Source organism: Zootoca vivipara, chromosome 1 (genome assembly GCF_965207765.1).
Source record: "Zootoca vivipara chromosome 1, rZooViv2.hap1.1, whole genome shotgun sequence".
NCBI lineage: Eukaryota > Metazoa > Chordata > Lepidosauria > Squamata > Lacertidae > Zootoca > Zootoca vivipara.
Genome location: NC_142582.1, coordinates 58,799,461 through 58,812,149, shown reverse-complemented (window position 1 = coordinate 58,812,149; position 12,689 = coordinate 58,799,461). Strand labels below are relative to the sequence as shown.

The following is a 12,689-nucleotide window of genomic DNA, read 5'->3' as shown; positions in this document are numbered from 1 at the left end:
AATGATTTCCCATCCTACCAAGGTGGGACCCTGCTACTTAGTGAACCGAAGTGACAAGAGAACATAGAAACTGGTACTTTCTATCGACATATCTGTCTAAAATATGGAGAAAAAGGAGCCTCAACATGAGGAATTTGTTGAATAATACAAACTTTATTGCAGCCTGTTCAGGCTAGAACCATAGGAACGTATTTGTCTATTCTTCTTTAGTTTCTGGAAATTGGAGCAATAAGAAGGGTGGGTTGCAAACTACCTAGAGCAATATTCTGAACATCTCTGCTGGTAATACATTTGCAGTTTATTTAGAGCACAACCATGCTATTCTTACTCCAAGGCTGTGGGGATTTAAATGAAGTTTTATGAGTCTCTTCTGCATGTGCTTTCTCTCTATTTCCTCATGTTGCCTGCAAGAGGGATTCAAAAGTTTGGTTCAGGATCACACTTGTTTTCCATTATACCTGACACTGGCCACATTGGCTAGGGCTCATGGGAGCTGTGAATTCATAAACATCTGAAGGACGCCAGGTTGTCTACCCTCAGCATACAGGATTTTCTCTCTCTCGGTGTTTCACTTTGCTCTAACACTGAGGTCCCCAACTTGGCAGACATGGGCACTTTCCCCTCCAAGGCCTCTTGCCCCTCCAAATAAAAATGTTGCTCTTCATTTGGTTGGAGGGGTTGCCAGGTTTCTTTTGGGGGGAGAGATATGGTCTGCTTTTTTTCAATCTGTTTGTTTTGTTTCGGGTTGTATGTAGGTGTTTTCTCTACTTGCAGGAGGGTTCTGAGCACTACCAATATTTCTTCTGTGCCTAGGAGCAAACTCAAAGGGACCTTGGGCCCACCAATAAAATATTTCAGGGAGCTGCCCTCCCCCAAGTTAATGGGCATTGTCATTCAAATGGTGTGTGTGCTCTGCATCTTGTGATCAATTAATTGGGGCAGGGCTTACCTCCCCCCCCCAAATTTTTTATTCAAGTTGGCACCCCTGCTTCTGTGAAATGAGCCAAACTCTTTGCCTAATGTTTCAGCTTCCTCAAAGAATTAATCCCCCTACAATTGGTGGAGTGTCAGGAGATTATTGACATATATAATATACTTTGGGAGCTAAAATTAATATTCTCTGTAAATGAAAACACACAAACTGGTGTTATGTCATTACCTCACATGAAGTTAGTCATTCTGTACTTTCTCCCCTTTGTACTTTTTAGGATCAACAGGCAAAATCCTTCTTGAAAGAATGATTAGCTCCTGGTTCTCTAAATAAAAAGTGACAGCATTTACAGAGATGATTTTTTCCCAGGCTAGTTCTATTTTCTCCGACTAGGCAACCCATGCAGCCTAGCTATAACTTGTTCACTGCAGTAATCTAATGGCTAACTTCATATTGTGTAGAATAGTAATTAAGCAATATATAAACAAATATAAAAGCCATGCTAATCTGTGATAAAGAGAAATATGTCTGATAGCACCTTGAGACTAATTATTAACAAGCTTTTTATTACAAAATGTGTATTCAATGGATTGTTTAATTATTGCATTCATGAATCCCCCTTTCTTTAAAAGGAGCTCAGGGTAATGTATGATAAGAGATAAAACAAGAAGATTTATCAACAAATGATAACAAAATCATTAAAACATAGATCAGTTTCAGCTGTGAGTTATTAAAACCAACAAAATCACATTCTGTAAGGGAGGGTAAACAAAAATGTCTTCAACTGGTGTCTGAATATAAAAAAGAGGAAGTCAAATGTAAGTCCAGGGAGAGGGCAATTCCAAAGGCAGAGTAGCACCACAAAGGAGACTCTGTTACACATTCCTGGGCAACAAAGCCTTGCAAAGATCACAAGCAGGACCTTGTCCTTGCCTCCCAGTCTCAGGAACTGAATCAACTGGTATTGGAGGAGGTGCTCCTGCAGATACTTGGCTCCTGTCTGCAACTGGTACTTTACTGCACTAATTGTATGCATTTGGCACCCCAAACCTATCTTGTGGCTGCAGCAACCCAGTGAGATGGGTGGGGTACAAATAATAAAATTATTGTTGTTGTTGTTGAGCCTATCTCCATGTAATTTGGACCTATTTGATGATGACACAGAATCCCAGTATTCTACCAACAGAGTCTTTGGGTGCTAAGAAGACAGTGCACATGTTTTTGAAAGCTATAAGCAGACAAGTAGACTATCAATTTTTCAATTTGAGAACAAATCAATAAAAGGAATCAACAGAACAAGTTTCCTGCTCCAGAGAAGTTGTCCCATGCGGGTTCAGCAACCAGTCAGAAAAAGCCTTGGTATGAAATTAACCTCATACATGAATTCTGCTTTTAAATGATTAATTAAGCAGACAGTAATAGTCAATGTGCTGCTTCTCAATTCTGTTCCTGATTTCTCCGAGCCTAAACAGGTAAATAAAGGTCCTGCTGGAGCAAGTCAAAGGTCCATATAGCTGAACTTTCTGTCTCCAGGTAAGCCTCCCTGGGAGAGCCAATGCAGAAAAGGCTCCTCCTTTCCCTCTGCAGCTGGTGCTTGTGGCTGATTAACTGAAAAGCCTCCGCAGGGGCTGATTAACCCTTCCCCTTACAGCCCTGCGTCTGCTCAGACTCCAGAGCCGCCTGCTTTGTTTCGGGCGCTGGAGGGATCCACCCTTGCTGCCGCCGCCGCCTTTAAGGCATCGCATCCGCTTCCCCGCTCGGGCGGAGGGTGGAACCGCCCTGCCCTGCCGGGACCCCCACCCGCCTCTGGCCCGTCTCCCTCAGCTGCGGCCGCCTCACAGGGGCCGCGCGCATCATGGCGCCTGCGCAGCGCAAGCGCGGCCTGGCGTAGAGGGGGGGGAGGGGAATAGGCCTCTCTGCCTGCACTCGAGGCGCTGCTAGGCTTCCTCAACTCCGCCGGCCCGGGAGCGTATGAGAAGGCGGCCGCCGCCTGCTTCCTCTTTCCCGCGGGGAGGCTCCGCGGACGCCGCCGCCACCATGTCGGAGAGGCTCAGCAAGACGTGTCTCATCGCGGCCAGCGCGGCCGCAGCAGGTGAGAGGCGGGCAGAGCGAGCTCGGGCTGGTGGGCGAGCGGGCGCCCCCTCAGCTTTTTCTCTTCTCTGCTCGGCCTGTGGCGGAGAGGGAGCTGCGCGGGCTCCCGCGGGAATTTTGCTCGGAGGACCCGGGGGTGGCGGGATGGAGGCGCCCGAGGGATGCTGCGGGGCGTCAACCCACGCCAGGTGCATTCCCATTTCTGCAGGGCGGGGCGAGGTCACCTTGTCATTTCTCTATCGTTATCATAATTGTTGTTATTGTCCGTCGCGCAAGAGTTGCAGGAGCCCTGGCAAAATAAACAGGGAAGCCTAACCTGCCTTCCTGCACAAGCAAACATGACAATCCTTTTTTTGTATTGTAACAATCCGGAACACCTGCCATACTCTTATTCTTGTACTCTTAGTCTCAGATATGAGTCTGAAACCCTCACTCATATTGTACGAATTGTGCTTGAAGCTGAGTTGTTGAGATTGCCCCTTGCACACCATACATTGAAAATGCTCTTATGCCACTTTAAACACTTGGGGAGGATACTGCAGTTTGTTAAAAGATGCTGAGAATTAGAATTATTGTGTAAGGTCAGCCACCATAACAGACTGCAGTTCTCTGTGTCTGTTGAAGTGCTTTAGGGATACTTTGAATGTATGGTGTGGATGCAACCTACTTAATAATGCTCCCTGCCTGAAGCTCTGCTTCCCCTTTTTTTACTTTTATGATGTGGCTTTTTCTTATTGCATATCTTTCCTGCTGCATGAAATAGTTTGTCACAATTCTTCTCTCCTGGAGTTGTAAAACTGATGAGATGTTGATGTAATTGCTTGTCTGTTTGGGGCAGCTACCAACATCCTAAGATGGTTGTCTTTTTCAATAATATTAAGAATATTGTGTATTATTAAAATGCACCTTACAGGAGAAGAATGACCACCAGCAATAGCAGATTAGTACGGTAGTGTGAAAAATGTGCACTTGAAAACAAACGAAACATGCATTTTGTTTAATTCCTGTTCTCCAGGGGTATCTGCTGATTCCTTCCTTCACTCTTTTACCCTGGCAAGCTCTGCTTTTAATCTACAGGTTGCTACTCCAGGGGTAGGTAAAAAATGTTAATACCTAACTGTGGATATTGTTGCAATGGATTTCAGACAGTAATATTAGGCTCATTTAAAACAAACAAAAAAAATTCCTTCAGTAGCACCTTAAAGACCAACTAAGTTTTTATTTTGGTATAAGCTTTCGTGTGCATGCACACTTCTTCAGATACGCTGAAATAGGAGTCCCCAGGCGCTTATGTAGAGAAGGGGTGGGGAGGGGAGGGGGTATCACTCAGAAGGGTGGTGGAAGTGGGTGATTGACTGACTGATAGCTGTTGATGACCGAAAACGACTGCAAATGGTTTTGCATGAAAAAGCAAGGGTTGAGACAATGAGATGGACAATGAGAGAAACAAATGAAGTTCTCTATCCCTGTCCTCCCATCTTACCTGAGAAGTCTAGCCTGCTCTCTTTTCTCCTTACCTGAGTGGCGGAGGGTGTCTTTCCACCATCAGAGTCTTCATCAGACTCTTGACTTTGGAAATAGACAGGGCAGTAAATACTGTATAGGTCTTTTAAGCGGGAAACAATTAGTTTTAGGCTGTGTTCTTTGGGAAGGGGAGAGGCGTAGGTTTGAGCTGCAGTGCTGTTCACATGTGTAGCTTTGTGCATGTTTTACAAAATCAGAACCACTTGTCTGCATATGAATTGTCTATCTTATTTCAGCCAATCACCAATAAATGGTATGTCTTTAAAAAATGGGTGCTTTTATCAAATCTTGCCTATGTACAAACTCTTGCATTTAACTAGCCTTTCCTCACATATTTTCATTAATTAAGCTTTGAACAATGATTCTGCTAGGGAAAGTCAATTGATTTCACTGGTGTTAATGAGGCAAACATGCGTTGGATCCAGGACTTCCGAATGAAATCTTACGCAAATCCTGCCAAGCTGGAATCAACTGATGGTGAGGTATCTTTTAACTTGCAACTCAAGGTCTGTTTTCTGTGCAGAAACTGTTCTTATCTACACAGTATAGTGTTCCTTGCTGCCAACTCTGTCAGACTTAAGCACTCATTGATTTTAAATGTGATGGTTGAGCATGTGCTGAGAATGATGCTATTACTGTTTCTTTTGCATTTTTATCAATGATTTAGATAGGAAGTTTTTTCCTGTTTGCCACAATCTCAAGGCCTCTCTTGTATTTGTGGCAGAGAGTATTCAGATATGATACCGGTAGGGAACTATGGTTTCCTTCTGTGACAGTAAGCCATGGCAGATCTTTGGCTCACACATTCTTTCCTCCACTCCTTTGCATCCAAGGGGAAACTGAAAAGTAGCACTTTCACTTTTAAACTGACAGCAGTTTCCTGTGATATCTAAGCTTGGTGAACTGTGGTTTATTTCAACTGTAACTTGTGATAACAAACCAGGATCAAGGAGTGGTTTGGGATCCTGGCTTGTTTTCAAACCATAGCTTGAACAAATTTTGTTCAGCTCTCAGAGGGAACTGTGGTTAGTTTAAAATAGAAATTTTCGCACCATGGTTGCAAAGGAAATGGTGATGGGAGGGTGCCTTAAACCCAAGGCTCACCATGGTTTTCCATTGCATCTGAATTGGCATTTTCCTGCCAGTGACCAGATCATTTGGGGAGGAACAACAGCTGAAATAGGAGCACAAATCCTCGTAAGGCAGCCCCCTCCATAATGTTGCCTCTCATTTTCCCATCTGATTTGATGGGCAATTGATTTGTCTGTAGTTTGCAAACGCAAACATGGCCATGAGCAGTTTTCAGACATTTTGTCCTGTTTCAGTGTGACCTCAAAACAGAAAACCGTGGGGCCAAAGGGAATCTAGCCTGCTCTTAATAGTTTCGGAGTGTGGTCAATAGAGCCCATTCCAGTGTTTTCTTGAACACACCCCTTCCAATTACCCCATAATGAAGAATCATTCCTATTCCTGTGGGAGAAATAAGGGACCGGACCGGAAGTAGCGGACCGGAAGTAGCGCTGCCGCCATTTTGGAACTGGGCGGAGCATGCTCAGAAGCAACTTTTGATGCTGCTTTGCCCAGTTCCAAAATGGCCACCGCACCAGAAGTCGCACTGCAGCCATTTTGGAACTGGGCAGAGCTGCATCAAAAGTCACTTCTGAGCATGCTCCGCCCAGTTCCAAAATGGCCGCCGCACCAGAATAAACTGGGGAAAAACAAAAAAAATCAGTTTTTTTCAGCTTAGAACAGCTAGAAAAATGGAGGTTTCCTGGGGAATACGGGAGACTTGGCAGCTATGTTCCTATGTGCACTTAGAGATAGTGTTGCTGTGGGAACAAAGCTGCATGTGAAAGGGACACAGTGGGGAAGGAGAGCAGCAACTATTCTTCTGAAGTCAGCTGCAGGGTTGTTTCCAAAGCTGACCTCTTGCACCTTGTTGCACCCTGGAGGCTGTGATTGGTTTGGAGTAATGGCTCTACCCCTCATTCCAGGTATGGTAATCCCCTTGATGGGCAGAACAGGGAAAAGGTGGAACAACTCTTCACACCTTCAAAATCACACCTGCCCTTGGAGCAGGTAAAGTAAGAGCCAGGTCACTGGGGGCAGTGAATATGGGAGGGGTCATAAATGTATTTGTAGATAGGCACTGTTCCTGTAGTGCCAACTCCAGGAATACTTGTTTGGGGGAATGAAGGGGAAGGCAAAGGCCATTACTAGGAGAGCAAGGATTTAATTGGCACCTTATAGGACTTTAGTGACTAAAAGCTGGGGGAGTGAATGGGGTTGCATGAAATATTTTGGGGTGTACCCACTAGCCCATGGAGTCATCCCTGCTAGCGTGTCAACCTTGATAAACCTTTAGCTGGTTTTGAAATAAAAGAACTTGCAAACGTCATAAGTTTCTTTGCTTCTTCTTCCTCCTCCCTAGGTGCCAGATACCATGCTTTGTTGATTCCAGACTGCCCTGGTGCCATGGTGGATCTGGCAAACAATGGTTACTTAGCTAGAATATTGCAGCATTTCAGCTCTGAAAACAGTAAGTAAACTTCCTTGGGGATTTATGCTTTATTCTGTACACTTTGTGCATCTTAGACTGGGAAGCATATGAAATTATAAGACTAATTAAGATCTCTCTTTCTGGTAGGGGTGAACATCCAGGAGGCCTTAAGGAAAATTATTGATAATGTGGTTACAGTAGCAAACTAGTGCAAACTCAGTTCAATAATATAAGAACAATTGTAGCCAGTTTAGAACCTAACATTGTGAATGTGCATTGCTTAATCTACAAATACGAACACTGAACTTCTTTCCACATCTTCCACCTGTTATGTTCATGTAAACATATTCTCTGTCTTTTACATATGATAAAACTTTATGTTTAGAGATCTGAACAGCCCCTCCTCCCCCTGGCAATGTTTGCTATCAGCCAAATCTCAGTCATTCTGAGTGCGTTAATACTCCAGTGGTTTTTATGCCTTGAATCAGATTTGGAGAACCTGTGGCCCTCGAGATATTGTTGTGATTATAGTTCCAGTAGAAATTGGAGTTCTTGGTAAAGTGCAGAAATAAACAGTAAATTGCAAGAACTCAGGCCAGAAGAAAAATGGATTTCAAATAAATCTTCACAAGGTTTTATTTGTGTGATGAGTTCAAATAGGAATCAATCCCAGTATTGAAGGCAAATAAAGATAAATTCCAGTAAAAATCAGGACAAGGCCCTGTTTCGACAATTCTTCGTCAGCTGGAATATTGAGAAATTAGAAATGAATCTTAGAATAATTCTCCTTAGAACAAAAATTCGTTCAGATCTCTAAACAAAGTTTTATTATATGTAAAAGACAGAGAATATGTTTACATGAACATAACAGGTATATCTATGAATAACTAACCTTACATCAAAATTATATTCTGTTTTCTAAATTGGAAGAATATTGTGTAGCATAACTGAACTTCTTGGGGGGGGGAATCAGTTGTAATTTTTCTGAATAGGGATTTTTAGATAAAGGTGTTTTTCTTTGTAGAACCCATTTGTGCTGTTGGACATGGAGCTGCTGCCTTGTGCTGTGCCACAAATGAGGACAAATCCTGGGTATTTCAGGAATACAGCTTAACAGGTGTAGGTGCAGTATGTTTAATCAAATAACGACTTTTCATATATCACTCTTTTAAAACTCAAGTTTCTGTTCTGATGAGTCCCGTAAGAAGTAGCCTTTGTCTACATTTTATATGTGGATTTCCCCCCCGGGGCTTCCCATATTACAACCACAGATCTGCTCCAAGCCTTTTATAGTTTTCAGTGAAGCCAAGCACATATTTACTGGCATTTACAGTAATTCAGGGTCATTGCAAGGTGAAATGACTGATAAAACAGTATTTATTTATTTGTGGGTTTTTTTAGTTGTTATATAGGCAAAAGACTCCTCAAAGCAATTTAGAAAAATAATTCAAGAAGATCACACTATAATCAATACGAACATAGCCATATGCACCATGTAGTTTTAACTACTAACTGTGAGGGAAACCATGTGCTTAAATTTTCTGTTGACATACCAGTGGGATAGAAAGGTACATGTTTACTTAAATAACTATTTTATGCTCAAGTATAAAAGGAGTGTTATGAATTATTGCAGGGATAGGTTCACTTCAGCCTTGTTTCTTCTCCCCTCCCTTTAAAATTAAGTCCTGTGACCCACTAATGTATTTTGTGTGGTTTGATCCTGAGTCTTGGTTAGGAACTGCTTGGCTGACCAAGATCAACCTAGTCCTGTATTCTTTGCAAGAATCCAGACAGTCAAGGTGTTGGGTAGCCCACCGAAAATAGTATCTTCTTCTACGTGTTTTGTAACATAATTGTTTTCTTGTATCTTCCAGCCCTGTGTGTATGAACTAATAAGACTGCCTAGTTTTGCCAGTTTGCCTATTATCTTTGAGGACTTTGCAAAAGATTCTGGAGCTATCTATAGCGGTATGTCATTTAAGGCTCTGTTCCCACAGGTTTTTAATCAGTAGTTGATTAAGTAAATGTGATCAAGAAATGCTTGGGCTGTACTGTTTCAATGCAAAATCTGATGCAGATGTAAGACCTTAAAAGTGGAAGTTAGAAAGTGTTTGACAAAATTTCTCATTAAAACATTCAGCAGTGTGGAAGCTACAACAGACTAGCATTCCACAGTAAATCTCCCAACCTTGGAGATGAGCTGAACATAACTATTTCATAATTCAGGCACCCCCAAACTCAGCCCTCCAGCTGTTTTGGGACTAAAATCCCCATCATCCCTAGCTAACAGGACCAGTGGTCAGGGATGATGGGAATTTTAGTCCCAAACAGCTGGAGGGTTGAGTTTGGGGATGCCTGTCATAATTGAACCCACAGGAACTCCATTTCAGTCTTTGCCACTGACCATCTCAGAAATAAAGTCAAGCTTGTTCATGAGTGGAATCTGAATGCCCTGCTGGAAAGCCCTCTAGTGGTCCTTAATGATGTTGCAGGCAGAAGTTAAGATTCACTGTGTTCTTATATACCCTCAGCCTGCTTTTGCACACAGTTGTGCAACATTTTAAAAGATTAATAGGAAAATTTCATTCCATTTGTATCAACCACTAAGGAGAAAGGAAGACAAGCACAAGAGTGACTGTGGCTCACATGCAATAATCTAAATCATAGCCTGAGCCTGGCCAATGTTATAGATATCCCTATAATTGCTTGGTTTTTAATGAGTTTTACAAGTCGCAAAGGACAATAAAAATGCAAGAGATTGAAAAAAAAAACCACAAATCAACTTATTAGGAAGATGAAATTAAATCGATAAACAGCAGTAAAGACTTGTGTATAGTTTTTCTTAAATGTCAGAGAAATTGAGGTTGTAGTATGTAAATTAAGACATGAGTATTTTCCCCCAATACAGCCAGCAAAGCAGATGCAGTGCATGTTGTATTGGACAGACACCTTGTCACTGGACAGAATGAAAATTCTACAGTTGCAGCTGTCCAGAACCTTGTTTTTCTTTGCAATGGCAGGTAAGAAAAGGTGGGGGAAGTTTCAGTAAAATTTTGTGCCACTTCTTTCTAACCCCCGAAAATCTTCTCCAATGTCGGGGCTCGTTTTATACGCCGGGTACTGCCCCGCCGGTCCGTGAACCGAGCTGCCTGCTCGGCAAGCCCCCCGCGCACTGCACTAAACCGGCGTGGGGACTCGCCGAGCGCCGCCGGAATCACGTCCGCGGCTGTGCAGAAGCGATTTCTGGTGCTGCGGACACGTTGGATATGGGCAGCGCGGCACCAGAAATTGCTTCTGCGCAGCTGCAGACATGCGGAGATGCGATTTCTGATGCCGCGCTGCCCATATCCAACATGTCCACAGCGCCAGAAATCGCTTCTGCGGAGCCTCGGCAAGTCCCAGAAATTGCAGAGGGAAGCAAGGTTTGACAGCGAGCCGGGGAGTAGGGAGAGCAGCAGCTTTGCTGGTGCTGCTGCTGGGGGGGGGACCGCTTTGCCGGGAGGGAGGGAGACGGAGGAGCCACTTTACAGCGAGCTGGGGAGGGAGGGAGACGAGCAGCTTTGCCGGTGTTGTTGCTCACGAGCCGCTGGCTTGCCAGAGTCACTTTACCAGGTTTGGAAAAGCCCACTTCTCACTCGCGGTGTGTGTTGCAACTTTCTGTCCCTTTTCCAACATCCACTTTCTATTATATTTCTCCCTGCTCCTCGCCGCTGCGTTTCCCTAACTGCCTTTCCAGGGACGCCTGAGCAGCATTTCGCTGCCGTTTTCCAGCACCATGTTGTGAGGGCAATCCTTTTTTCCGCTTCAAGTGCTTGCTTGATCTTTGCGTAGAGGTCCCTGGTTAAGTTTAAATCCCCCCACCATGCTTTAGTGGACTTGTATTTCACGTTTTACCCATGTCCAGGGGTGTTTGTTCTACCCCCATCTTTTGCCAAGGTCGTTAGGACAAGTGTTTATCTTTATTGTGACTTTATATTAACCGCTCAATTGCTCTCTTCCCCTCCTAGGCAGTGCCAGAATCAGCTGGCTTTGCTCTGTTCGTTCCTTTTTTAAGCCCCCTGTTTCCTCTAATTCATTTGAGCAGCTTGCCCTGTTTTGCTGTGCGGAGGCACTGCACGTAGCACTGGGGAGTTTATGCAGGCTCTTTTGAGCTTGCATATTTTCTTTCTATTTTCATTTTGCTTATTTGCATTATTCAGTGCTTGTTTAATTTGATTTAGGCTTGCTCAATACCAGAGGGCCCAATAGTACTGGTGGCTGGTTCTTCAGTCACAGTGAACACTGCTTCTCTGGGTCCTGGTGCCCCAATGCTTTTACAAGGTTTCGCTTGTACCATGAGTCTATTGCTGGCAGTGGCTTATGTTTATAAGTGACAGTTTTCCTGCTGAGTACCGGTACCTGCATGTCATGAGCATTTGAATTAAAATAACCATATTGAAATCAAATCTGATGTTTCTCCAATTTTTATTTGGTGTGCGGTGGAAGAGTCTTATACGGCGATAATATACCAAACTCTGTATTTTAACTTGAAAATTAGGGGGTTGTCTTATACGCCCAGTCGCCTTATAAGCTGGCATATATGGTATGTCTGAGGGGGGGGGGAAAGACTAGTTTTATATTATTAAAATTATTTGGTTACAGCTAGCCAAACTCAATCTTTTTCTTCAAAGAAAAAATGAATATATATTAAAGGCTAATGGGGTAGCAGTTTCATTTTTTAAAAATAACTTGGTCAATTATGGATAAGTAGATGAAGCAGATCTCAGCTGCTTGGTTTTTTTCTAGCAAGTTATTACTGTAGTTTAGATGTGAGCTGTTTACAGTGATCTAACTATTATGTCCTACTTTCATTCAGCAGAAAATGATGGTGCTCTTTGTAAATGGGATGAATACAGAAGAAGTTTTCGATTTTGAGAAATGGAAAGGAGAACACTGCACATTTGTAAGGATGGGGGACTGTAAATCATGTGGTAAAACCCTTAATTGAACTATGTTTTCCTGCTTTATTTAAAAAAAACATTGTTCTATCTTGTGTTAATACAGATTCTAAAAAGCCTGGTTAAAAATTAGCATGAAAAACCATGGTTTGCAGCTCTGTCAACAGCTGAACACCTGAATAAGATATTTTTGAAGCTATTACTTTTTTAGTTATCCATGTGTCCAAATCCTAACCCTTGTGGAGGACTATATGGTAGGAGTTTACAGTTGTGGCAATTAACGATAATACAAAGTAAAGTATTTGTTACACTTTCACCTAGGAGTTTTGAGTTTGATTACCTGAAATTTAAAATAAGCTTCAGTTCAGTAAGCTACAAGAATTATTCTAGATAATAACTAATTTTTTTTTGTAAGGCAAAGACCATGAAGATTCTATAAAGTGGAAAACAACAATTGAATGGAAAGGCATTTAATCTTGGGGCGGTGATAGGTGTGCTGGTTGGTTCGCTTAATGCTTTTAAAAGATAATTTCATTTAGGTTTTTTTGTACCACCCATGATTGTACAAGTCCATTTTTAATGACCACAGAAGAAAGTTAGAGAACCTGTTTAAGTTGGACTCAATAAATATAATTTCACCCTCTTAAAAGTTTGTAGTGTAAGAACTTTTGGCTGTAGCTGATCAGAATTGTAATAGGCAACATCT

At 42.7% G+C, this 12,689-nt stretch overlaps 1 protein-coding gene across 3 annotated transcripts; it reads left to right on the top strand.

The window, feature by feature from the left end:
- Positions 1-2,818: 2,818 nt before the first annotated feature.
- GATD1 (glutamine amidotransferase class 1 domain containing 1) lies at positions 2,819-12,632 on the top strand. 3 transcript variants are annotated; one of them, XM_035122192.3, is made up of 8 exons: positions 2,819-3,023; positions 4,038-4,114; positions 4,918-5,023; positions 6,978-7,085; positions 8,071-8,165; positions 8,921-9,014; positions 9,955-10,066; positions 11,905-12,632. In XM_035122192.3, the coding sequence occupies exons 1-8, from the start codon at positions 2,903-2,905 to the stop codon at positions 11,909-11,911; spliced, it is 720 nt and encodes a 239-aa protein (XP_034978083.1). In that variant the 5' UTR covers positions 2,819-2,902; the 3' UTR covers positions 11,912-12,632. The 3 variants fall into 3 exon arrangements, with proteins under 3 accessions (XP_034978083.1, XP_034978075.1, XP_088509315.1); XM_035122184.3 differs by having other exon boundaries at positions 11,902-12,632; XM_088653189.1 differs by lacking the exon at positions 11,905-12,632 and having other exon boundaries at positions 9,955-10,070.
- Positions 12,633-12,689: the final 57 nt, after the last annotated feature.

Excerpts from the sequence above, each read along its gene's own strand:
- GATD1 (XM_035122184.3), top strand. The coding sequence starts at position 2,903 with ATGAGAAGGCGGCCGCCGCCTGCTTCCTCTTTCCCGCGGGGAGGCTCC. Across the intron at positions 4,115-4,917 it reads TACAGGTTGCTACTCCAGGG|GGAAAGTCAATTGATTTCAC; the intron begins GTAGGTAAAAAA and ends TGATTCTGCTAG. Across the intron at positions 7,086-8,070 it reads GCATTTCAGCTCTGAAAACA|AACCCATTTGTGCTGTTGGA; the intron begins GTAAGTAAACTT and ends TTTTCTTTGTAG.